Raw genomic sequence first — 27,039 nt, forward strand, 5'->3', positions numbered from 1 at the left:
AAGGAAGCTGTAAAAAACTACTGGACCTCTCAATGTTTTCGGGTATTTCAGCTTCCTTGATAACTCACTCACCATGGCCCCCATAGCGTTACATACTAACTTCTTCATCATGAAGTCCATATTTTCCGCTCGGAAGTCGAGAAACTGTAATGATCAAAACCTACCTTTCATATCATGGTCCAAGTGTAAGTACGCTTCTCGTCAATTCCCGGCAATATTACGCTGTTGTTTGAACGGATACGTGGTGTACTGCTCAGACAGATACCCCATCAAAAAAACACGCTTGAGACGGACGACTGGACGATCTGTTGTGTGGCATATTGACGCCCTTGCCTTCCAGATCGCCATCTCTGTTGGGTCCCCGTTCTTATAGTCGCCACTTGTACCGCCGCAATGGTTGTTAATGCAAGTGTACATCGTATTTTCGCTCGCTGATCTTTTGTGACATCTTTTTAACTGTAGGTATCTACTACCACCTCTGTCGCTATTTCACGTGCCACAATCGAGAAGGGTCTAGAAAGAGCAGCTTCAGTGACTCGAGTTTCATTGGCTCGTATCCGCCTATCCTCTTAGTTCTGTGCGTTCCTACTTCTGTTTTGTCTATCTTAACATGGCGGCTCACCTCGGGTTAGGACTGCCTTATCTTGTTCTTTGGCAGATTGGCAGATCTTTATGGACGAAAAAGGCATTTATGCCTGGTACCCTTCGCCAGATTGCCTTTTCTTTCGGTTGTGGCTTTCTAAAAGGTTGGCGTGCCTTCCGGTCGTTCGTGTGTTCCGTCCACTCACAAGGTAATCGCTGATGTTCTTGCTCTTGTCGTCTTGCGTGACCTCCAAGGTGTTGGAGGCGCCGCTACAATACCATCCGTAGTAAGTTCTTCTGAGATATTTTTGATGCAAAAGTACTCACTTAATTTCTCAGCTTGGTATCCTAGCGCATGCGTTCCCTCCGTCAATGGCACGTTCAATGGCTGGAGTTTCCGGTCTGTTTTCATTTGATGTTGGCTTCCCTTATCGGAACTTGTCAAACGTGACGACTGGAAGGCGCTTCCCTTATCACAGTTGGGTTGTTTTTGATTGTATTCGTACTTGCTCAAGGAGAAATTGCTTCGGATGGCTGGAAAACCCCATGTAAGAATGTCACCAAACCATACTAATCGTGTGCTAAACCCATCAACAGATATTATCGCGCTCCTTATGGTCGGGGTTATCATGCTTGCGCCATTCCTGGTTTAGGAGTGGAAGCTGGAACGGATCATTGACGAAAATCTATCAAAAGCGGCATCTGTGTGGACACCGCCATCACTTATGAGGCTCTTGCTCTGTGCTCGGGCAAAGGGACAGATGGCCGTTATCCTTGTCATCGCACTCTTAAAATTGGAGTGCTTTCATTGGCTGAAGCTTCTGGGTTCAGGTGTGTTCATGTTCTGTTTCCCCCGGGAACGATGTCGCTGACTTCGTTCTAGTTATATTATCAAAACACCTACTCTTAACATCGGTCAAAACTATGACTCCCATGTTTATTGTCGGCTGTTTATGCAACTTTTTCATGCTGATGGCCGTTGCGAAATTGCCTTTAGTTATCTTTGTAGGCAAGTGTCTATGTGTGGAATATTGTCATATGAAACTGACTCGTGGTCCAGCCAGCGGAACGCTCTTGACGGCAACGGTCGCCACCCTATTTACCTTAATCGACCCGTCTGTAACATGCTGGGCCTTCGGTTTCCCATCCACGATTCTTATCGTGTTCGGCGCTGACTTCGTATACTCCTCCGGTACAATTTTCATTGCCAAAACCTCGTTCCCACGCGAACACGGCGTAGCCAAAGCTCTATTCCAAACTATGACACAAGCAAGTCTGTGATACAACTGACATTGTCCTATGCTGAACTGACACGTTTTTGGTTAGATCGGCACCGCATTCGGTCCAGCTATGTCCACAATCGTGTTCAGTACTGTAGTTGATGATTATAGGTCTTCTGATATGAGTTTCTGGGAGGTTGAACGTTGAAAGTTTGGTTGTTCCTTTTAAGACTATGCTACATATGGGAGACTGCTTAACGGCACACGGCTAATATCGATATCGTCATAGTTTTTGATCGGTCCTGCGGGCCTAAAGGGCGCTTATGTAAGCAATTGACTCGGAGGACACGGTAATACTTCTGTTTTTTCCATAATCGCACGATATATACGCTGAATATTTGGATTCCCTTAAGGAACAACTACATCTATTCAGTAAGCCTACCGACCTACTAGTAGTACTTAGCAGGGGACAGTAGGGAACTTTGTGGTAGTCACTATGGCCAATTGATTCAGAATGTCCGCCAGGTGGAAATCTTCGTGACTTGCCAGTGCCACTACAACTTTCAAGATAGTCAATTTGCGGGTGATCAATTCTAGAATGTCCTTCTAGGATCTGGTATTCAAACGAATGTCAAAGGTCCGTGGATAATCCGACATGCATTGCTTCCGCAGGAAGTAACGCCATCGGTAAGAAGTCCTTTCTTGACCCAGCCAGCACATAGTACTAGGAAGACTTAAGTTATTCGGTTGCGGCCCAAGATGAATACTGGATTCCTCTCCCTCGAACCTTGCACTGTCAAGTTTCTGGGATACGCGAGAAGTAATGTCTAAGGAGCTCACTCGTTCACCAGTCCGTCAAGATCTCAACCTCGAGAAGGCCAAGCACCATGATTCAGACGTACAGCGCAGTCTTTTGCGCTCTATCTTCATCATCATCACCTGCACCGCTGCAATGGTGGTCAATGTATGCTCTCATCGTAATCATATTCTGCGACATTCTTTATGACGGCTTGCCATTTGTTATTAATCACAGACCGCTAATTCCAGTTCTGTCTCTATCTCGCTCGCAACTATTGAAAAGGACCTGGATATCACGGAAGTACAGCTGCAGTGGCTTGTATCTGCCTATTCGCTCAGTTCGGTACGTCATTCTTTCTCTTCATCTTTCTGCGTCGTGGCTTACTTCCCACTTAGGGCTGCCTTCTCTTGTTCTTTGGCAGATTGGCGGATATCTATGGTCGGAAAAAGGCGTTCATGATCGGTACTATCTGTCAAGTCGTATTTTCTCTCGGTAGTAGCTTTGCACAAAGTGAGTGCCACCTATCTGTCGGTCAGTTCCATTCATTTACACTGTCATCACAGGTGGTATTACCCTCATCATTCTGCGTGCCTTCCAAGGCCTTGGTACCGCCGCTACAATACCGTCTGCAGTGAGTATTTTGTATACATTGAACTGAAATTCTCATGCAGTTTGTCAGCTTGGTATCCTGGGGCATGCATTCCCTCCGTCTAGAATCCGTTCAATAGCTTTTGCAACATTTTCAGCGGGTGCTCCTGTCGGCGGCGCATTTGGAATGATCATCGGTGGTGTCCTCATACAAATATCATCGTATGTCATAAGTTGCTCATGTAAGAGGTTGAATTTTTTATGTCCTCATAAAGGACGCACTGGCGTTCCCCATTCTATTTGGTTGCAGTAATGTCTGCTCTAACGGGTATTTCCGGTATGATTTCATTCGATGCAGATGTGACTTCGAAGGAAGCTGTCGACTGGATCGGTGCTTCCCTCGTTACCATTGGTTTGGTCCTGATTGTATTTGTACTTGGTCAAGGAGAAGTTGCTTCTCAAGGCTGGAAAACTCCATGTAAGACTTCTTCTATGACCCGTATTGCTAAATTTCATAATCATTGCCAGATATTATCATCCTTCTAATCGTCGGGATTGTCATGGTTTTGCTGTTCCTGCTTTGGGAGCGATACTTGGAGCAAGTTATAGATGATCCATCAAGAGCACCGTCCACATGGACACCACCACCATTGATGAGGCTCTCGCTTTGGACTCGAGCAAAGGGCCGAATTGCTGCTATTCTCATCATTGCATTCCTGAATTGGTCTGGTTTCATTAGCTGGAGCTTCTGGGTTCAGGTACGTTCATGTTCCGCTGCCTAGAGAAACGAGGACGCTGACTACGCTCCGCTCAAGTTGTACTATCAGAACTACCTTTTGCTCACACCTATGCAAACCATGCTCCGGTTCATTCCATTGTTCGTTGTCGGCTGTTTGTGCAACGTCTTCGTTGCAATGTTTGTTGGAAATTTGCCTTTGGTCATTTTTGCAGGTACAGCTTTGTGCGAAGAATATCATAACATGTAGCGCTGACTTGTCGTCCAGTCAGCGGAACGCTACTGACAGCATCTGCCGCCATCCTGTTTGCGCTGATTGACCCGACCGCAACGTATTGGGCGTTTGGCTTCCCGGCCACGGTTATTGTCGTATTCGGGGCTGATTTTGTGTACTCCTCTGGTACAATTTTCATCGCCAAGATCACGCTCCCACACGAGCGCAGTGTGGCTGGAGCACTGTTTCAAACTATGACACAGGCAAGCGGCATTAAACCAACTGATACTACCCTGTTCTAAGGTCAATTTTTTGGGATAGCTCGGCATTGCAGTCGGAGTTGCTGTATCTACGCTTGTGTTCAACATCGTGGTTAAAAACGAGTCTGCTGACGTTGACGTTACTGTCAACTCTGCTGGAACCAACGCGCCCCGTTCCGCACAGCTTAAGGGTTATAGATCTGCGCAGTGGACTTGCGCTTCATTTGCGCTTATGGGTGAGTACTACGAATTCGGCCTGCGTTGAGAATGTCTTGCCAGTGCTGACAATTTTTATTGTCATGGTGAATAGCTGCGCTGCTGGCAGCACTTTCCCTTCACGGTGTTGGGATTGTTGGAGACAAGAAAACTACCAAGCATGTTGACACTGATCAGACAACAGCCGTGGGGTCCGAGTCCGAGGCCGGCTAAATACACCCATTTTTAAAAATATCTAGCAGCGACACATGCCTGCTATGGTCCCACCCCATCCACTCTTTGCTCAATCGTACCCTCATTCCCGAATCAACATGCAATTCAACATTGGAGTGTCACCACGAATGCTCCATACTACCCACATTCCTTTCTGGCATTACATTTTTTTCTGTCCTTACCTATAGAGTGTTATTCCTAGTCTTGCACGGCACATATGATTTTAAGTGCAATAGCTTTCTTAAGTGCGATGATCAATGAATCCAAATCCTTTTCCCCCGACAATGTACTCCATGACGAGGCATCAACGTACAAGTGTCTCCGTGCCATCGCACGTAGAATGGAATTCAGTGTTCTTTGAGACTCATGCCTTCTTTTGATGTCATGTGGTCACTGTCAACTGAATGGGCAATGCACCGCTCGAGCCCGAGCTCGATGGATCGAGTTGATACATTTTGTGCGAGAGATTCTGCCCCTAATACCACATTTTTGGGATATAAGGTGTCCTTAATAGCTTCGGAATGTCGGGATTCTCGAATGCCGCGGAAAATCAGATTTTTTTTAATTCTTAGCCAACTTACTAATTAGGTGTTGTCAAACACACACAAATACATTTCCCACTTGAAACTCAGTCGTGACTAGTTGATTCCCTACGTACCAGGAATTGATTCACCGTGCCCGCGAGTTGTATGCAATCTCGTTCCATCTAATATGTGTGTACACGGGCATACGCCGCATATGACTGGGGCATAAACAAAGGAAGCTAAGAAACCACTGAACCTCTCAACGTTTCGGGTATTTCACCCTCCTTGATACCACTCACTTTCAATTCTCACCTAGGTCCCATACCCACACGTCACCCACTATAGCGTTACATGCCAACTTTTCCATCAAGTCCATCTTTTTCTGTTAGGAAGTCGAGCAATTGTAATGAGCGAGCTCACCCTCCGTATCACGGTCCAAGTGTAAGCACGCTTCTCGTCAGTTCCCCGTAATATCACGCAGTTGTTTGAATGGATACATGACGTACTGCTCAGGCGGATACCTCATCAAGGAAATACGCTTGAGATAGACGACTGAACGATCTATTGTGTGGCATATTGACGTCTTTACCTTCCGGATCTCATTCTCCGTTGGGCTTGTGCTCGCGCTGCTGGACGCGTGCATGCATGTCCTCCGGCTAGAGCAGGCCGATATCGCGAGCCGATGAAATGTACCTCGGAAAAATATTCGTCATCACCCAACTCTGTGTTCCCTGACTGTTCCCCGTCGGACCTCTGCAACGAATACTATGGTTGCCTAATCGGGATGACCTTATTGTGAAGCCCCTCCCGGTGTCGTCCTACCCATCGGAAAGGTCGCTGCTCACGCGACATAGTAATCCCACATGCATCCGCTATTGCTAGCTTGCTTATTGTCTACGTGACAATGCGGTCTCCGGACGTGGTTTCTGTGACTGGTAAGTTTCAGTCTGACAGTGATATTTTGGTGACAATTAGACAGGAACAGGCGAGATTTTGCAAAGTTCTCCCGCTGGTCAAGTCACGGTAGAAGTGTATATAAGTCTCCTGAAACGACGATTTCTATCAGCTCAAACAATTTTGCCTCTCATCCATCAGCAGTTTACCCGACTACCATACCTCATACAACACCTTCTACTTGTAAAAGTCACACCCTCGTCCTTTTTACATCCCCAATGGACTCATTTTCAAGCATCCTCGCTATGAAGGCCACTGATGAAAGCAGTCCTATATCGTCAACACCAGTAGAAGAGGAGTCGTCATCAAGCTCCGGTGGTTGTTACTGTGTCATTGCATGAACGCGATGCATACTGACTCATCATATACCAATGTAAGTGGAGACGTTTATTTAATTCGCGGAACGATGGCTTACTGTCGTTGGTTGTAGCTCCAGACACTGCTCCTCGATAACTAGGACAGTGCCATACCCTCTGTAGCGTTTAAGCTATGGTAGGGTTTAATGGACAATACCACTTCAGTTTACTTATGACAACACACTTCGTTCAATATCTTTCGACCTTCGTTCACCATTTTTGTTTTATTATTTCATCGGGTTTTTTGGAGCTACATACTTTGGTATCTTAGGTACAGGCACGGGAGATACATTCGAGACCATCAGATATTCTGGTGAACGCACATATAATTATCTGTAGCACCAGCCGGAAAGAATGCACAATTTGTTTTACGAAGTTATTTCCCGCTAGTGGTAGTAACTACCCTTGTCAATTTGCAATAGGTGCCGAGCTCAAAACTACACGCACATACAATGAACATGGGTGAACCCGTGATATCCACTACGAAGTTCCCCTAGTAATACAGAAGGATCAGAACGACTCTTCATTCGATTAGTCTAACTATGGGATACCAACAACTTCTTATGGTCACTATGAAACAAGTACAATCGATGATGCCGCCCGTTCTCTTCTTCGAGTCCAAGAAACTCTCGACCTCGCAGAAGCAGCCCTGTCCTCTTCACACCTTCATCGAGCCCCTCCTCATTTGCTTTCGCGTAGCCGCGAACAAGTGCCACAACGAGCTGCTCAGATGTGGTATGGATAAACCATGCACTAAAACTGCGCACAACATCTACCACGAGAATGAGACTGAATGGATGCCAAGGTTTTTTGGGACATAGTTTAATTTATGCGAGTACTGACGTTCCAGGTTCGAAATAATACTCCCAGAGCAACATCACCATCCTCCGGTCCAACCTCTTGGATGATTCTTCTCATAGTAGACCCTCTGCTTCTCATCCCCACCGTAATGCTCCCGCAAGGACTGTCCCTCGCTCACGCTCACTAATCCAGCACATCAGCATATTGCATACTTGGAAGGGGATGGATCGCTCGAGGACTGTGATGTCGCTTGCTCGCCTTTAGGTGTTCCTCATTGGTTTCACCACATTCGACAGCTCCTACACGGCCACCACAGTTTTCCCAGCTCTCAGCCGTTCTGCATACGTCTTTGAAGCTCTATTAGGCATCTGTCTATGTTCTTTACACAGCACATGGGCAAGGTGCCTTCACCTGGGTAAGTTTTAAACGGGACGGGGAGAGGATGAGGCGACAAGGAATATGGTAGAGACATATATCTCGATGGTCGTTTGGACGGACCCCGAGTATGATTCACGGTGCGTCTTCCATTTTACTTATCGAACATACATCGTGAACATCGACATAACAGGTGTGGCCTTGCTGTGTCAACATACTGCGATTCCCATCATAGAACTGCTCTACACATTGACCCGTATAATCTCCAGTGCCTGCAATCACCTCAGTCATTTCCTTTCATCCAAGTTACCTCAGGAAATGGCCGATACCTTATGGGGTGGCAAAGATGTAACCAGGGACAACTTGGGAAAATGTTGAACGGTCGGTCTGCTTGCATGTTTCTTTTTGCTCTCCCGAGACGTTTGCGTAGCATCCGTTCATTTGTCGCGGATCAAATCTCAGTGTCGACGTAGTATGATCTAGAATGTAACAGATACTGCCGATGAGAAGAAGCAGCGTGATTGGGCGATGAGGGGTGTGGCTTGGAGATATAACAAACGGGTGTTATCAGTCACAGACTGGTCAGTTATATTTGCACTCACTATTTTTCTCGTCTGACTTCTCTAGTACCATGCCAAGTCTTTGTGAAGATTTATCGGGGGAACTGCCATGTCCCTGGGTTGTAGCCAATGATGCCTAGAGAGTACAGATGTATGTCAGCCTGAGTGCAACGGCAGCCGATGACAATGATCGCATCATGCTTGGACCTATGTTAGATCGATGACTACTCACGGAACTCCTGAATAGATGCAAGTGCAGCAATATTTCAGAAACGAATTCCCGACATCACGAACAACTTTTCGAAAACTCCCACTGTTCAAACACTCCCCGTGCGTGAGACTGGTTTGCAGATCCGCAACCGAAAATCTACTTTGGTTCAATCAAGGACTTCCACTTTCTACTTGATCTCGCGCCAGGGTGCCCACTTCGACCAATCAAGGGCCTTGAGGAAGGAATGACCATCCATCTCCATCATACCGCTTTTAGCGACACAAGCGCCGGAAATGGTATATCTAGCACGAACGCACATCCACCAGGTTCACCACTATCTGACACCCACTCCTTGAATATGACCGTAGTCTCAAATGATCCCAGTTGGTGGCCGGTAATCAGTTCGGCTCAGTTAAACAGCTATTGGATAGGTTCGTGGAGAGCTAATCAGACAGTGTCAGTGATATCCCGATCTAACCTTGACGCGTTCTCGCAGTTGCCGCCTCTGCTATAGTGATATACGATTGGGGTGAGCAACAGGTGGTATTGAAAAACGACTGATCTCGTGATAATATCTCCAGTAATGACCTTCGCACAAGAGGTGAGTTGATCTCATTACCGGGGTAACCGTCTCGCTAAGAATGGCCTTAATAGGTTGAACTCATCTGGGTGAGTAGAGTCGCATGTCAGAACGACAACAACAAGATCATAACATCCATTCGGCGCAGAGGCAACGCTTGTCTCTGGTGACTGTTCTATACCTCAGCGTATGTAGCTTATATTAAAGGCGCAATTGGTAAGTTGTACTAACTCCAAAATATTCTAGGTACGTTATACTGGAATATTATATGCTGTGTAAGTTTACAATGCCAATGCGGTACCGTGCTAAGAAGCCATCTCTCACAACCAGTGCGTGGGTTCTCGGTATGTTTACATATTTTGAGTTGGTGTTTTCTGACCAGTAACATATAGCCACCCTTCCCACGGTCTCGGAGACGGATGCAGTGAGTATTCTTTACCTGTCTATCTCATTCTCATACAGTTGACTGCACACATACGTAGGGGTGAGTGACATCCTGGACATCGCACCTGCTTCAACATAACGACTACAACAGGTGTAAGTTTGTTTCGAGGTTTTATCCTATGACAGTGATCGCTGATCAGGTTTGTCAAACTTTCAGGCAATATTATAATTAAAGCATTAAATTGGACAAATGTGGTTACAGCTGCCATGCTGGGTGGTGGGTTGCTCTACTACAATGCTCCAGTGATCTTGTTCTGACCGGAACATTATGCAAGCTATCATGGCTACTCGGTTATATGCCATGTATCAGGGATCGAGAAAGATTCTCGTCTTTCTCATTGTAGTCTTTCTGGCTGTCAACATTGCCTGCGGAGTGCTTGCCGGGATAGCGATGAAGTATATTGTAGGGGGTAAAGCTTCACTTATTGGCTCGAAGAATGAAGCTCATTGGATGGATCACAGAGGAATTGATACTCTCTGGCAATCACGCGTGCACTTACTACTATGCGAGAGATGTACAGCTTCTGATTTCAACGATCTGGATACTCAATACTGTATGGGAGGTCTTCGCACTGTTTCTTTCGATTTGGGTTGCTATAAAACACTTCCGTGAATTGCGACTACTCCGAGTTGGACAATCGACAGGATCGACCGTCGAGGACTATTTCATAGTATTGGTAAAATCTCATGCCCTTTACTTTGGAAGGTGAGCTCGCAAAGTGACCGTGGTTATGATTGTTTTTCTGAAGCTCTGCTTGTGCTAGCTTTACTGCTGTTTCTTGCCTCCAGCTTGCCTATCTTTCTCCATCCCTCTTGGTGTGTCGATACGTCTCTAACCTTTGCATGTGGTCATTGCTCATCATCGTTATAGGACTCAAATTCCATAGGGACTATCATTTTTAGTGGCATTCTTCAAACTCTCTCGAATGTGCAGTTGTTTGTGCTGGGACCACGCCTCATCCTTAGCGTTCGAGAATATCACAGCAAGCTCGTGACCGACTCCGACGTGGCAACAGGCATGACTTCCATTGCCTTCCAGGAGCGTGTACATGTGTCAACTAGCGGTACTGTCTAGGGTGGGAAATGTCGGGTGCTCTGCAGGGAAGAATTTATTCGAAGTTTCGTCGGGGTATTATTCAGTGTTCCAAAGTACTTGTATTTAAAGAGAGAACAGTCTGTAGGTAAACAAATTTCTTGCTATACCACTACCGGCATAAGTTGCTCCCAACGTACATTTGTACACAGTGACAAACTGAAATTATGCAGAAAGTCTCAATCCCTTGGAGCTCGGTACCGACGGAAGAAGTATAACAGCTTCTGGTAAAGTTCCCAGTCCATTAGCTGAAGAAGACAGAGCGGAACCGGGAGTGCTAGACGGCAGTCTGAGAGCGAACGCTGACAGGAAATCGACATCTGCATGGGGGACTAAGCTGGTTGAATACAACTTTGACGCCTTCTTGTGCCCTTCGGTCAAGGTTCACACTGATGACACGAAGAGCTCCACTTTCGCTCACGGGTGAGGCCGTCGACTCCGAAGCAAGAAAGGGTGGTAAGTGTCGAATCCTTCGAAGGTCGTCCTACGCAGGAGAGGGACTCAGGACGAGCGAGAGTGGCTCCAGACCCCGACCGGGCAATCCAGACGCCGCGCGGCCAAGCATGGGAGTCCAGTCCTGCGGCGTCTGTCTGGGTCACAATGAAAGAATTCTCGAGGACGGTGGAAGCAATCGGCGAGCATATCATTGGACCAGGACTGCATTCACTGCCAGCCTTCGAAGTTATCCAGCAGCTCAAGAGCTTGCCGGATTTCCTGATGCATCCGATGTTCCTAGCGTTGTGGCCCCGGTCTCATTCCATTTCTGCGTCACCATCACTAAACGATCTTTCTCCGCCGGATAGGGACGTTATCCACGCTATGATTGCCTTCATGAATTTTGCAAACGAGGTGCGGGATTGGAGTCGTTCAGCTTCAGTCGCTCCGAAGTATGCCTTCAAAACTGGGCCATGCATATTTCGCGCGCTCTGAATCCATGGGAGGACAGGCTCAACAATCTATTCCATACTTTCTTGAATCGCCACCTCCTCGCCTGGCTCGAAATGCGGTGGTGTCTGAATAGCTTGCGGGCTTGCCTTACTGTTATAACCGAAGGGCAGGAACTTATCAAGGTCTGTACGATTCTCATGTGTGAAGCAGCAACAATTGATGTCGTCCGCAGCAGACTGTCTTCAAGCCATTCGGGAAGGTATGCTAGCCAACGGAAATTACGCGGGGGATGAGCGGCTGTTCAACAACGTCGAGTGGAGAAAGATGGGAAGAAGACAATATGTAGTGTGTAAGGAGGTGCCTCGGGAGCCAGCCGTACCCTGCACAGTCGGTGTCACCTTAGTGCAAAAATACCACCTGAGGCGAGGGCCCACTGCCGCAGCAAAGCATATGTACGACGCAAGGCCGTCGTGCATAACAGAGTTGCGTCACAACGTCCCATTCGCACTCGACAACGACGTAATGGTGAAAAATCTGAAGTTATTAGACAAAGCTGCAGAAGGGAACGACGTCGATGATATACATAGCACACGCATGCAATCGTATGCCGTAAAAGGTGTGTTTCAGAGTCGAGTTCCTCATTGAACGTGTACTCTCGTTCGTTCGTGAAATAGCATTTCGCCGTACTAAAGAGTCGACTGATGCAGATAATATGGCTACGGGATCGCGCGAGCCGATGAGAGAAAGCCGAAATCTAGTGGCGCGACACGCATTAGTGTCTTTTGAGACACGTGGGGCCATCGTGGGTGAGAGCAGGAATAGGGCGAAGCACGACGATTTTGTTGCAACTCACGGGGCCGAGAGGAGTTCGTCGAGAACATTTATTTGTGTTTGGTAATGAAGCGACGGAGGAGGTTTGGATATGTCATCGGTACTGTGGGCTGAGAGCACTGCTGAATGTTTGAATATCTATTCGCATCGTCCGGATGACTGAAATTGAGTGTCTGCGTTTCCTGCGCGAGAGCGGTACGACGACGACGACGGCGTTCAGCGCTGCTGGTAAAGATGTCGACGTATGGGAGGGAAAGAGTTGACACCATGGACAAAATCAAGAAGAGCCATTGTTAAGGCACGTGTATTTCGTAGTCTAGATATTATGCATCATATGTGCTTTGAACTGCGATCACGACCTTCAAGGGGATTGCTCAAAGTAGAAAATGAAGGTCACAGGCTCGGAAGAACACTATGGGATGTGAGCCTGCCAACACTTGGTCAGCAGATTAAGGATGAGGGGTCATGCATACACATACGCTGAGATCGCGATACTTGAAATGTTGTGTTAGAGCTGAAAATAATTTATATGAGCAGATCTGTGTCACAGTACTTAGAGCCCATCTGGACAACGAATAACAAAATTTCAAATTTCAACTGAGTCATGTCACATGGTCTGGGAGATCCCGGATCACACAGATTCTTTCACACAGGGCACCTTGCTTCCCTGCCATAACCGCCATGTCATCTAATGTATCAAGCCACAGTGATGGATCTAATCGCTCCCTTCGTTCTCGTGGTACTGTTGATCCAGTAGAATTGAAGAAGAACCAAAGCAAAAGAAAGCCTGCTGCCTCCTGGACGCTAGAAGAAGAAACTGTTTTCGTTGACTTCCTGTTATCTCAGTTCTCTGCAAGTGGCGATGGAAATCCCAAGGGTACAACACTCACCAGCGCTGCAAATCTACTGAAGGAGAGATTCCCAAATGCATCTGGTGCTGAGAAGACAGCTGGTGTTTGTAAGAACAAGTGGCAATCTGTATGTTATCAGTCCGATGATCGTGTTGCCGGTGATCAGGGAAAACTCAAAGAATGTATGTCTTGCAGCTCAAAACATCATATGGTGCTGTCGCAGATATCAAGAACACATCGGGATTTACATGGAGTGATGAGTATGGAGCTGGAATAGTGATGAAGAATGATGATGTCTAGGATCGGTACGTCAAGGTATGTATTGTTGCCACTGCTGCAGCCGGCACTACTAATAACGCAATCACTCTCAGTGACGCCCTGCAGCGAAGGCCTTCAAAAATAAGGGCTTCAAACATACCTCTGCTATGGAGCAGATGATGCCAAAGATTGCAAAAGGATCGCATGTCTATCAACCACCTCCAGTGCCCACCGGCAATGACATCCCTCAGGCTACTCCTCCCTCCTTTAATCTCAGCCAGCTTACCTCTGCAACCGAAGAAGTCATGCAAGTGGGTGGCAGTGGGCTTCTCCGCACTCCTGGGCCATCGGCCACTTTCAGTGATCCCTCATCAACATCGCCCTCTACTCCATCTTGTTTCCTTACCTCTTCCGGTGGTGGCTCAGCCCCCTCGTCTATGTTGACAAGTGTTAGCCGCAGTGCAAAGCGCAGAATCAGTTCCACACCCTCAATTATTGAATCAGAAGCAAGCGCTCGAAAACGTACACGCCGGCCACTATCTGTAACTGCCCAGGCACAAAAGGATGGGTCTGAGACGATGAAGGAGCTCGCTACTTACATCAAAGACTACCTCCAAACTCCCCCCCAGGTTACTTCATCTGACCCCCTCGCTCGTGCTGTTGTCTTGTTATCAGAACATAAGACTCTTACAGCTGATGATCAGCTCGAGATCGCAGACTACTTCGCTAGGGACAAGACACAGGCTGTAATTTTTTCTAATTTTCCAGAGACAACTCGAGCTGCCTGGTTGGAGAAAACTCTCCGCAAACTCAAGTCCAACCAAGACGACGATGTAGTAATGGTATAGAGCTTGAAGCGGCGGTTCCGCGGAGTGTAGTACGACAATACAAACTACTACTTATTTGTATTCAAGCTGTACCTGGCAATGGAAGTCCTCGTTCCCTATGCTCATTGAGATAGTCAGCCCACATTTCCTCTGCAATTCTCTCCCGCCGCTGATCCGCTCTGCTCCGTTCCGCTGTGTCAGCTGGTCCATCGCCGAGTTCACCCAACGCAACATCAAGGTTCATTCCGTCAGATTCGATGTCAAAGTCATCAGGATGATACCTTTGATTGAAGTTGTGCAGTGCGCACAGCGCTACAGGGATCCGAGCCTGAATATCCATGTTATATTCAGGGACATGTCACAAGATGCCCCATTGACGCTTCATAACACCAAAAATGCGTTCAATCACATTGCGAAGTCCAGCATGACGAAGGTTGAATAGTTCCTTGGCATTCTGTGGCCTGTGTAGAATCCCAGTCAGACGCTAACTTAAAATAATAAAGGATTAGTACTACTTGATATTGGCCTGTCGCCACTCTTTCAAATGATAACGGACACTCCGGTATGGAACAAGGAGGACATCAGAGGTACCAAAACCAGCATCCGCAAGAAAGTATCGACCTTCAGGGATGCGTAGGTCGTTTGAATGGGCGTCCGTCCACAGAGCAGCATCAGACATAGATCCGTCCCACCCACAGAGTGAATACAAGAAATGGAGGTCAAATCGCAGATGAACAGACAATTTTGTGATAAAAAACCTTTGCGGTTACGCATGTGAAAGTGTTCCTCTGGCGGTACAAAAGCCTGGATATGCGTGCCGTCTACGGCACCGATACACTGATCAAAGAACCGATATCGAGGATCATCGAGAATTTTATGGGAAATTGGGGTTGTGTGAGTTGGAAATGTGATCTGGGAGCTGTAAAATGGATTCGACGAGAAGAAGAAAAGCATGCGTTTGAAATATCTTGGAAAATAGATTAAGTCGCTTGAAAAATAATATCGAGACCACTATACCTTGTGACCATGTCAGGGGAGCGCTGGAATCTCTCCCCAACAAGGCGGGATGATAATCCAGTGACACATGTATATAAAAAAATGCCAAGCTGCTCCTCCACTGATACGCCATTGCGGGATAGGACAAATCTATTGTGGTGAAGAACCTGCAGCAGTGCATTGAAAACATTGCCATCAATACCAAAGTTGTGCCGGATCCTGTCAGGATGTCCATAAATGAGCTCGTACACCCATGCTTCACCAGTGAGGATGGATGTATGATATGGGATGTGGACAGTTGAGGATAAGAACAGAAGCTGGTAGGTATTCATAATTTGCACTACCATAGCTATGAGAATCACGGTCCAGCGACGTCAACGTTGGTCGAATTGTTGTTGCGCTTCAAGGTCAATATCATAGTCCATGTATGCGAAGCGTTATCATTGTTAATACGAAGTCTAACCGAGGTGTGTGATCCGGGATCTCCCAGACCATGTGACATGACTCAGTTGAAATTTGAAATTTTGTTATTCATTGTCCAGATGGGCTCTTAGACTCGATGTTTGGCTTTGTTAGGAATAGAAGGGCCTACGAAATTATTGGTAAGAATTTGACGGTGACTAGGAGTCGAGACTCGGGATGGAATTCGATCACAGACGCTTATACGTATACTGCAAAATTTACAGGTTTTTACTTGTACAGGAATATCTCCCAGCTAGCTAGCTGGTATTATTTCTACTTCAACACATCTGAAGACGTCATACCGGGCTAACGTTAGTACAGCATGCACAGCAACCTCGTGACCTCCTGCAACCGGAAAAGCATCCACTCTCATCTTTGAACTGTATCCCACCATCTACCAAGCTTTCCATAGATTGAAACATCCATTTATCCCATATCTCCATCGCGATTTGGGACCAGGCTAAGTTGACAACTTACTTTGACTCCAACAGATCCTTCAAATCGAATCGTATGTCGTCCCTGGAGATAAATATCCTCCAGATGATTTCTAACCCCACCCAGCTAGCACTCTCAGTTTGTCCATTTCATCACGCATATCACAACCTTCGCGAATGAGTGAGGAACAATGTCGGTTTTTCTCACTCCTGTCACTCTCTCGCTTTCTGACCCTTTTGACAGCTCTTGAAGGAACTTGGACGAGGCTGTCCCAAGTTGCTGTGAAGGGTGCTCATTATAACTCCCGTGAACGTCAGCCCCACCCGAAGTGTTTGGAAGGGACCCGGGTGAATCTCCTCAAATACATCCACGAAGTACTGGACGACCCAGAGAAGAATCAACTTATCTGGCTGCATGGCACGGCAGGTGTCGGAAAGTCTGCCGTTGCGTTTACAGTTGCTGAAAAGATGAGAGGTTTAAAAGTGACAGAAGAGACGAACGTCGAAAGGCGGCTAGCGGGGACGTTCTTTTTCTCGCGCAAGCACACCAAACGTTGCACAACTGGATATTTCTTTGCAACGCTTGCCTACCAGCTTGCAAATAATTTTCCAAGCATCCGGCAGGATGTGAACAGAGCGATCCGCAACAATCCTGCTTTACTAGACCCAGACGCACCTCTCTACGACCAGATGGAGGCTCTCTTTCTCCAACCCCTCCGGAAACTTCAACTCAGATTACGCGGGTGTCAGCCTCTGACATTTGTTATCGATGCCCTTGATGAATGCGCATCCGAACCCGAGCTTGCTGATCTCATCCTTTCCCTCGCGCAGGCTCTTCGTGACCCTGATCTTCCCGTGACCCACATTCTGCTCACAAGTCGCTCGGAAACCCATATCTCTGAAGCCTTTCAGAACGACGAGGTGCGCCTGTTGTTGTGCGAAATCCCAGTGAAAACTTCTGGGGAGGGCGTGGCTGCCATCATCTCGCTCGACGGCGCCGATGTCGACACAGACATCTATATTTTCTTGCAGCATTCCTTCACAAAGCTGGCAAGTCGCCATCCAGATTTCCCTCAGCCAACAAGGGATGAACTCGCGCAGCTGGCGAGCCGCGCTGGCAGACGTTTCATCGTGGCGTCTACAATGGTGAAGTTTATTATCGACGATAAAGACAAGGACCCCCATGATCGGTTACAGCTGATGCTCAAGCTGACGAGCGAGCTGCTACCAGGAACGGAGGTGTACAAGTTATACGACCGTATCCTCTCCACATGTGCCGACCCCATGCGAGCATACATGCACTTGTCCATCGTCGCTGCGCTCGTAGACCCTCTTCCCATTTCGCAAATCTCGTCACTTCTTGGCCCTGGTTTGGGCTTGGATGTAAAGACAACGCTGATACAGCTACGGTCTGTCATGGATATCCCTACAGACAGTACTCTTCCCGTGAATATCTATCACTCGTCCATTCGCGATTACGTTTCCGACCCCTTGAACTGCAGCCTCCCTCAAGTACGCGAACACAATATGCCATCACCCCACTCCCAACTCGCTGAATCCTCTTTTCGCTTGATGATGAAAAATATTCCAGAAAGCACGGCCTTTTTGGATGCGCTCTCAGAACTGAAGAAACAGAGTCAAGCTATGCAACCTCAGGACCCCCATCAATTAAAAGCTTCGTTATCCTTCCTTGTTCGGCCACCAGAGCCACTGTCAGTTCTCATCTGTATGCTATGGCTTCGGGGAGATCGTACTTCAGATTTACAAAATTGGCTGGGGACCGTGGACGGGTGTGCCTGGATGCAGACTACGAATGGGCGAGAGTGGCTGCAGACTCAGGGAGCACGAGACTGGCTGCAACCCAGGGAGCACGAGACTGGCTGCAGACCGAAGGAGCACGAGACTGGCTGCAGACCGAGGGAGGACGACAGTGGGCGCAGACTGAGGGAGGACGACAGTGGCTGCAGACCGAGGGAGGACAAGACTGGCTGCAGACCTGGCGAGGACGACAGTGGCTGGAGACCGAGGAAGGACGACAGTGGCTGGAGGCCGAGGGAGGACGACAATGGCTGCAGAATCAGGGAGGACGAGACTGGCTGCAGACCTGGCGAGGGCGACAGTGGCTGCAGACCGAGGAAGGACGACAGTGGCTGCAGACCAAGGGAGGACGACAGTGGCTGCAGACCAAGGGAGGACGATACTGGCTGGAGGTTTGGCGAGGCCGAGAGTGGCTGCAGACCGAGGGAGGCCGAGAGTGGCTGCAGACCGAGGGAGCACGACAGTGGCTGCAGACTGAGGAAGGACGAGAGTGGCTGCAGACCGAGGGAGGGCGAGAGTGGCTGCAGACCGAGGGAGGGCGAGAGTGGTTGCAGACCGAGGGAGGACGAGAGTGGCTGCAGACCGAGGGAGGACGAGAGTGGCTGCTGACCGAGGAAGGACGAGAATGGCTGCTGACCGAGGGAGGGCGAGAGTGGTTGGAGACCGAGGAAGGACGAGAATGGCTGGAGACCGAGGAAGGGCGACAGTGGCTGGAGACCGAGGGAGGACGACAGTGGCTGGAGACCGAGGAAGGACGGCAGTGGCTGGAGACCGAGGGAGGACGGCAGTGGCTGGAGACCGAGGAAGGACGACAGTGGCTGGAGATCGAGGGTGGCCGAGAGTGGCTGCAGACCGAGGAAGGACGACAGTGGCGACTGCAGACCGGGGAAGGACGACAGTGGCTGGAAACAGGGGAAGGATGGCAGTGGCTGCAGACCGAGGAAGGACGACAGTGGCTGCAGACCGAGGGAGGCCGAGAGTGGCTGCAGACTGAGGGAGGCCGAGAGTGGCTGGAGATCGAGGGAGGCCGAGAGTGGCTGCAGACCGAGGAAGGACGACAGTGGCGACTGCAGACCGGGGAAGGACGACAGTGGCTGGAAACAGGGGAAGGACGGCAGTGGCTGCAGACCGAGGAAGGACGGCAGTGGCTGGAGATCGAAGAAGGACAAGAATGGCTGGAGACCGAGAGTGGCCGAGAGTGGCTGGAGACCGAGAGAGGTCAAGAGTGGCTGGAGATCGAGGGAGGACGACAGTGGCTGGAGACCGAGGGAGGACGGCAGTGGCTGGAGACCGAGGGAGGACGGCAGTGGCTGGAGACCGAGGAAGGACGACAGTGGCGACTGCAGACCGGGGAAGGACGACAGTGGCTGGAAACAGGGGAAGGACGACAGTGGCTGCAGACCGAGGGAGGACGACAGTGGCTGGAGACCGAGGGAGGACGGCAGTGGCTGGAGACTGAGGAAGGACGACAGTGGCTGCAGACCGAGGAAGGACGGCAGTGGGTGCAGACCGAGGGAGGCCGACAGTGGCTGCAGACTGGTGAGGGACGACGGTGGCAGCTGCAGACCGAGGAAGGACGCCAGTGGCTGCAGACCGAGGGAGGCCGAGACTGGCTGCAGACCGAGGGAGGCCGAGACTGGCTCCAGAACCAGAATGGGTACGAGTGGCTCCAGACCCAGAGAGGGCTAGACTGGCTCCAGACCCCGGCGGGCGGGCGAAACTGGTTTCAAACGCTAGGCGGGCGAAACTGGCTCGAGACGCCCCATGGCCAACAGTGGCAATCCACTCCTGCGGGGTCCGTATGGGTGACTATGGAAGAATTCTCGAGTACGTTTGAAACAATCAGCAACTATATCATTTTCCCAGAATCAGCTTTACTGCCAACCTTCAAAGTGGTCCAGGAGCTCAAAAGCTTACCGGATTTTTTGATTTTTCCGATATTCCTGGCGTTGATACCCCAGGATTACTTCACCTCTGCATTGTCAGAAGTTCCTGACAGGGAGATCATCCGTGCTATGAATCTCTTTATAGCTTTTGCAAACGAGGCACAGGAAAGAAGTCAATCATCTTCCGACGCTCTCAAGTATGCATCTCAAAACTGGGTTGTTCACCTGTCGCGTGCTCCAAATCCATGGGACGACACTCTAAACCGTATATTTCGAGTTTTCTGGAATCGTCACCTCCTTTCCTGGCTCGAACAGCAGTGGTGTTTGAAGGGACTGCGGTCCTGTCTTGATATTTTATCCGAGGGGCAGAAACTTGCAAAGGTTATTGCCTTGCTTCAGGTTTGACTTTCTTTTCTAATTTGTGAAACCTCTTTTAATTATCTCTCGTCCACAGTTTGAACCTTCAACGCACAGCCTAATGAACGGTTGTCAGCCATCAGTCCCAATTCCCGGCACTCAACAACGGAAGCTTCGGCCACCCTCCCCCTCTCCGAGGTCTAACGTCGCTATTAGCACATCCACAAAGCGAACTTCGGATGAGTTTCTGATCAATAGCAGCAGCGCATTCGAATCGGACACCTCTCATAGCCCATCAAAGCGTCGAAAATGAATCAAATAGTATTTGCTACGCAAGACTGGCAAGAGCACCAGTAGGACACCAGATAACATTCAGTTCACCTCTTTTTATTAAAGATGTTGTCTCTAATCATCTGCCAGCGTCATGATGTACATAGTTTGTGACTAGTTAAGTATCTTCGCGTTCACTTTTCTGTATCAATCCACAGTACTAGATTTTAGTTTTATACCAGCAGAACGGCCTCTGCACACTTATTGCAAACTCTCTTTGATACGCGAATACGATCTGCCCACCTTGTAGTCGAAATCTTGTAACGTATGGTATTTCGTAACCTACCAATAAGCACCACATCGGCGTTCCAAAAACTTCTGCAGCGCGTTTCTCGTACTCAAAGCCTTTTTCACCAAAGCCCTTCGTCAAGTTGAAGTTGAACGTTGGTAACCCTTCTTTCACTTAGATTCAATCAACGACACAAATCAATACCCCATGGTGTTCACGCGCCACATTGCTCCTCACAGCTTCTGAAGTGGTTTTCCGGTGCAATATTGCATCGCGCCACGTATAGAGGTATATAGTATCTCCGGGGTGAATTTCCCGTTAGTGATCAAGACGATAAATTTGTGAGCATTCAAATTGACACTGTACACGCGTTCGCTGTGTGCTCGGATAAAGATGAATCCTTCGAAGATCGTCCTACGCAGGAGAGGTGGAGTTTATGACAAAGTTAACCGTACATGCACCACAATGGTGCGTGATGTGGATTGACGAGTGTAACGGGTTGGAACGGGCTGCATTGTTCAGCTCCCTTCAATTGTTCTCCTAGTAATTGCTCATACAAAATGATCGATCGATCAGGCCTTGCGCAGCATTTGTTGAAAAGAAGCATCGGCCTGCTGAATTACACCACCGTGACGAATTGGTGACACACGTCTGCGGACTGCAGCATTACGCTCATGACGTTCACCCTGCACGATGCCCTTGAACACTTTAAGTCTGGTACGTCGAATTCAATTTCACAATGAGGAACGAATACGAAAACAATGGCCAACAGGGATGGGATGCTTGTAAATGGTTGTCTTTGTCTTTTTATTTTCCTCGAGCGATATTGTCAACTTGATACATGCGCAAAGGTTTAACAAGTAGTGGGTCATACTAGGTAAGCATTGTCCATTCTCTCCAGGTGCCATAGATAAATATATATGTGCGTTGCCCAGAATATCCGACAGTCTCAAAAGTATCTCCTGTACCTATATCCAAGATACCTAGATCCGAAGAACCCGACGAAATAATACAACAAAATGGTGAACGAAGATCGAAAAATTGTTGTACGAAGATTGAAAATTTGTGAACGAAGAACGAAGCATGCTGAACGAAATGTATTGTCGCAAGTAAAGTGATATGGTGTCGCTCATTAAACCCTGCCATATCTTAACACTACAGAATATGGTACTGTCCCAATTACAAGGAGCAGTGTCTGGAGCTGCAACCAATCACGGTAAGCAATTGCTCCGCGAATTAAATAACCGTCTCCACTTACGTTCGTATATGAATGAGACAGTGTGCATCGCGTTCATGCAATGACACAGTAACAACCCCCGGAGCTTGATGACGACTCTTCCTCAACTGGTGTCGACGATGCAGGACTCTCATCGTCAGCCTTTGAAGCGGACAGCATAGCGAGGATGTTTGAGAATGAGTCCATTGTTCTTTGGGATATGGAAAAGACTAGGGTGTGACTTTTACGAGTAGCCGAAGGTGTTGTATGAGAGATGGCAGTTGATTGAACTGCTGGTGAACGACCACTGAATGTTGGTTGAACTGATGGACATCGCATTTTCAAAGCACTTATATACCTTTCTACTTCACCATTGAGAGAACTTTGCAAAATCCCGTATGTTCCGTCCTAATTGTCACCAAAATCTCAATATATCATTGTCCGAATGAGACTCGCCACGTCCGCCGCCGCCATTGGAGATTCCATTGAGGTAGACAATAGGCTTGCAAGCAATAGCGAATACATATGAGATATTACTATATCGTGCGACGATTCCGATGGGTAGGAGGAAGGGGCTTGACAATAAGGTCATCCAAATTAGGCAACCGTAGTATTCATTGTAAAGGTCGACCCCTGTTGAGTGATGACGAATTTTATTACACGTACCTTTTTGACTTGCGATACCGTCCTGATGTTTATTGTTCGCTGAGATTGGTCGAAGTATTCTCGACCAGGGGCGTGAACTTCTGTGATATGTGTGCTCCGGTCGAAATGAATATGATCCCAGCGAGCCTGAGTCACAGGCTCGGCGGGAGTCGGGAAATATGATCCATGGTCGCATCAGGCCCGGGATTCAGTGATGCATAAGCATGTCCCTGATCATATGACTCACCACCAGCCTGCGCCACGATTGTCCTGGGCACTATAAAACCAAAAGAGGTTCGCATGCCAGGAAACATGTTTCATAGGCAATCTACTGAATAAACTTGAAACAGCGCGCTACATATTCGAATTGGGACTATTCGACGTCGACGATCCCACAGAGTCCCACAGTCGGAAGCCTGAGTCGTGGGTCACTACATAGTCACCGCCAGGCTATAGATAGGCTTTTGACGTGCCTGATTTCCGTCCTGAGTCCAGACCCGGCTCGCCATGTACACTCGACATCCCAAAGCTATTATAGTACACCTGGTGTCCAAAAAAAATATCAGTCCAGGGTATGTAGGGAATCTCACACGAAACGTTGCAACTCACTCGAGTGGTGCATGACTCAAAAATTCAGTGGGCACATTTATCCGCATGAAATCAAAACAAGGCACGAGTGCTGAATTCCATTCTACGTGCGATGGAACGGACCGGGAGACACTTGTCCATTGATGCCTTGTCAAGTTGTTATGGAGTGAATGGTGGGGGGGGAAAGAATTAGGATGCAATTACTGCACGTTGAACGAGTTGATCATCATCTGTAAGCACACTGCACGCTGGCTTACTAGAGTTCCCACAATCTCCGTCCACGATACTGAAACACAGGCTTTCAGTGTCGCTGCCTTTCGGCACAACAATTAAGCAGACGACAGCCTTGACTCAGCTACATCACCACAAGAAGCCGCGGGACTTGAAATTATGTGTGCCATGCAAGATTGAGAGAAACAGCGATACCGTTCTATGGGTAAGGACAGAAAAATTCAAGGCTAGAAAGGAGTGTAGTACGGAGCATTCAAGATCAAGGGAAACAGGGGTAACGCTATACGGAAAGGACAGAAAAATGTAACACCAGAAAGGAATGTAGGTAGTATGGAGCTTCTGAAACGAGGGTACGATGTAGTAGAGAATGGAGGGGGCGTGACCATGTGTCCGTTGTTAGATATTTATAAAAATGGGCGTATCTAGCCCTCCTTGGACTCATACCGCACGGCTATTGTCTCATCACTGTCAACATGCCTGATAGTTTTCTTGTCTCCAACAATCCCAGCACCGTGAAGGAAAAGCGCTGCCAGCAGCGCAGCTATTCAATACAAATCATCAACAAGGCACTCTCAAAGCAGGCCGAATTCGCAGTACTCACCCATAAGCGCAAATGAAGCGCAGGTCCATTGCGCAGATCTATAACCCTTAAGCTGGGCAAAATGGGGCGCGTTGGTGCCAGCAGAGTTGACAGTAATGCCAACGTCAGCAGACTCGTTGTCAACCACGATATTGAACACAAGCGTAGATAAAGCAAGTCCGACCGCAGTGCCGAGCTATCCCAAAGAAATTGACTTTAGAACAGGACAGTATCAGTTGGTTTAACGCTACTTGCCTGTGTCATAGTTTGAAAGAGAGCTCCAGCCACGCTGCGCTCGTGTGGGAGCGCGATCTTGGCGACGAAAATTGTACCAGCGGAGTACATAAAATCAGCGCCGAACACGACAAGAACCGTGGCCGGGAAGGCAAATGCCCAATACGTTACGGTCGGGTCAATCAACGCAAACAGGATGGCGGCAGATGCCGTCAGTAGCGTTCCGCTGACTGGATGACAAAATAAGTCAGCCTCACGTGTTATAATATTCCCCGCACAGAGCCATACCTGCAAAGATAACCAAAGGCAATTTACCAACAAACATTGCAACCAAAACATTGCATAAACAGCCAACAATGAACATTGGAATGAACCGGAGCATAGTTTGCATAGGTGTGAGCAAAAGGTAGTTCTGATAGTACAACTTGAACGGAGCGTAGTCAGCGTCCTCGTTCCTCCGAGCAGCGGCATCGACGTACCTGAACCCAGAAGCCCCAGCTAACGAAAGTGCAGGAATTCAGGAATGCAATGGCGAGAATAACAGCCATCCGGCCCTTTGCTCGCGTCCAAAGCGAGAGCCTCATCAGTGGCGGTGGCGTCCATGCGGACGGTGCTCTTGATGGATCTTCTATAACTTGCTCCAGGTATCGCTCCCAAAGCAGGAACAGCGAAACCATGATAATCCCGACGATTAGAAGGATAATAATATCTGGCAATCATTATGAAATTTAGCAATACGTGACACAGAAGAAGTCTTACATGGAGTTTTCCAGCCTTGAGAAGCAACTTCTCCTTGACCAAGTACAAATACAATCAGGACCAAACCAACGGTGACGAGGGAAGCGCCGATCCAGTCGACAGCTTCCGTCGAAGTCACATCTGTGTCGAATGAAATCATACCGGAAATACCCGTTAGAGCAGACATTACTGCAACCAAATAGAATGGGGAGCGCCAGTGCGTCCTTTATGAGGACATCAAAAATTTAGCGTTGCATGAACAGCTTATGACGTACGAGGATACTTGTGTGAGGACACCACCGATGATCATGCCAAACGCGCCGCCGACAGGAGCACCCGCCGCAAATGTTGCGAAAGCTGTTGAACGCATTTTAGACGGCGGGAATGCGTGCGCCAGGATACCGAGCTGACAAACTGCATGAGAATTCTAGTTCAAAGTATACAAAATACTCACTGCAGACGGTATGGTAGCGGCGGCACCAAGGCCTTGGAAGGCACGCAAAATGACGAGGGTAATACCACCTGTGATGACAATGTAAATGGATAGAACTGACCGACAGATAAGTGGCACTCACTCTGTGCAAAGCCGGCACCAAGAGAAAATGCGACTTGACAGAGAGTACCGATCATGAAGGCCTTTTTCCGACCATAGATATCCGCCAATCTGCCAAAGAACAAGAGAAGGCAGCCCTAAGTGGGAAGTAAGCCGGGACACAGAAAGATGAAGAGAAACGATGACGCACCGAGCTGAGCGAATAGGCAGATACGAGCCACTGCAGCTGTTCTTCCTTGATATCCAGGTCCCTTTCGATAGTTGGCAGCGAGATAGAGACAATACTGGTATTAGCGGTCTGTGATTAATAACGAATGGCAAGCCGTCATAAAAAAATGTCGCAGAATATGATTACGATGAGGGCATACATTGACCACCATTGCAGCAGTGCAGGTCACAATGATGAAAATAGAGCGCAAAAGACTGCGTTGCACTTCTGAATCATCATGATAGTGCTTGGCCTTCTCGAGGTTGAGATCTTGATGGGTTGGTGAACGAGTAAGGTCCTTGGACATTACTTCTCGCGTTTCCTGGAAACTTGAGAGTACAAGGCTCGAGGAAGAATAATACAATATTCATCATGAATAGGCCGCAACCGAATATATAACTAAAGTGAAGTTTTCCTATGTGCTGGTAGTATTGTTGGCAGAACTCGGGAGTTTTGCCCACCGGTCTGGAAAAACTAGTTGTGCCTGGCCGACGGCACAACTCATGCGAGGGGAGTGAAAGTCGACGTCCCTAAAGTAAGATGGTGCACTGTACAGTAGAAGTCACTTTGTATTATTAAAAAAATTGAGAATTGTAGTCAAACCTCGTCAACAGTTTAAGATATCCTTCACCCACTCCCGGGGACACCCCTCAGATCTAAGCGAATCGTTATGCATGTCCTGACGACGGTATCATATCAACTAGCTTGACTCGATATTGAAGAGGTTGACGTACTTGATCGAGGGTCGGAAAGCACATGCCAGCAGCTAGAAATATTTTTGTCATAGTAAAAATATAGTCAAAAGGAGTTTTTTGCTCGCAACCTCGATACTTTAAGCCGGATTGCCGTTCTAACTTTTGCCATTTTGCCAATTGCCACAAGACAAATTCCGCATTTGCCCTAGGCTAGGCTACGCTATCCACGCCGCACGGACCTCCCAGAAGTCTCGAGTACCAGGAAGACATTCACTTGAGGAATTAATCACCCGTAAATTGATGGTCTTGCTGTGGTGAGAAATTAGAATTTTGAATGCATTCCATGATCACGTATCGTGCGATTAATCATGGAAAGAACTTCAGAAGCATTAATGGTCTCGATGGGCCTCCGAGTCAATTGCTCGAGTGCTTATAAGCCTTAACTTAGCCTTCAGGCC

The 27,039-nt window shown here is 48.2% G+C and overlaps 4 protein-coding genes across 4 annotated transcripts; 2 read left to right on the forward strand and 2 right to left on the reverse strand.

Moving 5' to 3' along the window:
• Nucleotides 1-1,296: 1,296 nt before the first annotated feature.
• Nucleotides 1,297-2,061, forward strand: DFJ58DRAFT_790673 (uncharacterized protein). Its single transcript, XM_041390279.1, has 4 exons — nt 1,297-1,413; nt 1,466-1,591; nt 1,643-1,851; nt 1,909-2,061. Exons 1-4 carry the CDS (start codon nt 1,308-1,310, stop codon nt 2,008-2,010), a joined length of 543 nt encoding a protein of 180 aa, XP_041243489.1. The 5' UTR covers nt 1,297-1,307; the 3' UTR covers nt 2,011-2,061.
• A 604-nt stretch (nt 2,062-2,665) lies between these two features.
• DFJ58DRAFT_790675 (major facilitator superfamily) lies at nt 2,666-4,998 on the forward strand. Its single transcript, XM_041390280.1, has 11 exons — nt 2,666-2,766; nt 2,836-2,943; nt 2,997-3,111; nt 3,165-3,232; nt 3,281-3,411; nt 3,465-3,667; nt 3,718-3,947; nt 4,005-4,140; nt 4,194-4,402; nt 4,461-4,921; nt 4,959-4,998. The coding sequence occupies exons 1-10, from the start codon at nt 2,755-2,757 to the stop codon at nt 4,662-4,664; spliced, it is 1,416 nt and encodes a 471-aa protein (XP_041243490.1). The 5' UTR covers nt 2,666-2,754; the 3' UTR covers nt 4,665-4,921; nt 4,959-4,998.
• A 2,200-nt stretch (nt 4,999-7,198) lies between these two features.
• On the reverse strand, nt 7,199-8,129 carry DFJ58DRAFT_841839 (uncharacterized protein; the record flags this gene model as incomplete). The annotated part of the gene is made up of 4 exons (XM_041392756.1): nt 7,199-7,451; nt 7,544-7,646; nt 7,676-7,820; nt 8,010-8,129. 4 exons carry the CDS (start codon nt 8,127-8,129, stop codon nt 7,199-7,201), a joined length of 621 nt encoding a protein of 206 aa, XP_041243491.1.
• Nucleotides 8,130-23,680: 15,551 nt separating this feature from the next.
• Nucleotides 23,681-26,629, reverse strand: DFJ58DRAFT_403335 (major facilitator superfamily domain-containing protein). Its single transcript, XM_041380232.1, has 11 exons — nt 26,047-26,629; nt 25,869-25,976; nt 25,701-25,815; nt 25,580-25,647; nt 25,401-25,531; nt 25,147-25,349; nt 24,867-25,096; nt 24,676-24,811; nt 24,409-24,617; nt 24,175-24,349; nt 23,681-24,114 (listed from the first exon to the last, which is right to left on the reverse strand). The coding sequence occupies exons 1-11, from the start codon at nt 26,191-26,193 to the stop codon at nt 23,996-23,998; spliced, it is 1,641 nt and encodes a 546-aa protein (XP_041243492.1). The 5' UTR covers nt 26,194-26,629; the 3' UTR covers nt 23,681-23,995.
• Between the last annotated feature and the right edge of the window lie 410 nt (nt 26,630-27,039).

Source organism: Suillus subalutaceus (genome assembly GCF_016647625.1).
Source record: "Suillus subalutaceus strain FC151 chromosome Unknown DFJ58scaffold_59, whole genome shotgun sequence".
In the NCBI taxonomy this organism is placed as follows: Eukaryota; Fungi; Basidiomycota; class Agaricomycetes; order Boletales; family Suillaceae; genus Suillus; species Suillus subalutaceus.

Bases quoted from the DNA above. Each gene is read 5' to 3' on its own strand.
- DFJ58DRAFT_790673 (XM_041390279.1), top strand. From the start codon at position 1,308: ATGAGGCTCTTGCTCTGTGCTCGGGCAAAGGGACAGATGGCCGTTATC. The intron at 1,592-1,642 runs GCAAGTGTCTAT...CTCGTGGTCCAG, and splicing joins GCCTTTAGTTATCTTTGTAG to CCAGCGGAACGCTCTTGACG. The intron at 1,852-1,908 runs GCAAGTCTGTGA...GTTTTTGGTTAG, and splicing joins TATTCCAAACTATGACACAA to ATCGGCACCGCATTCGGTCC.
- DFJ58DRAFT_790675 (XM_041390280.1), top strand. The intron at 3,948-4,004 runs GTACGTTCATGT...GCTCCGCTCAAG, and splicing joins GCTGGAGCTTCTGGGTTCAG to TTGTACTATCAGAACTACCT. The intron at 4,141-4,193 runs GTACAGCTTTGT...CTTGTCGTCCAG, and splicing joins GCCTTTGGTCATTTTTGCAG to TCAGCGGAACGCTACTGACA.
- DFJ58DRAFT_403335 (XM_041380232.1), bottom strand. From the start codon at position 26,193: ATGTCCAAGGACCTTACTCGTTCACCAACCCATCAAGATCTCAACCTC. The intron at 25,977-26,046 runs GTATGCCCTCAT...TATTAATCACAG, and splicing joins CTGCTGCAATGGTGGTCAAT to ACCGCTAATACCAGTATTGT. The intron at 25,350-25,400 runs GTACGTCATAAG...GTCCTCATAAAG, and splicing joins GTCCTCACACAAGTATCCTC to GACGCACTGGCGCTCCCCAT.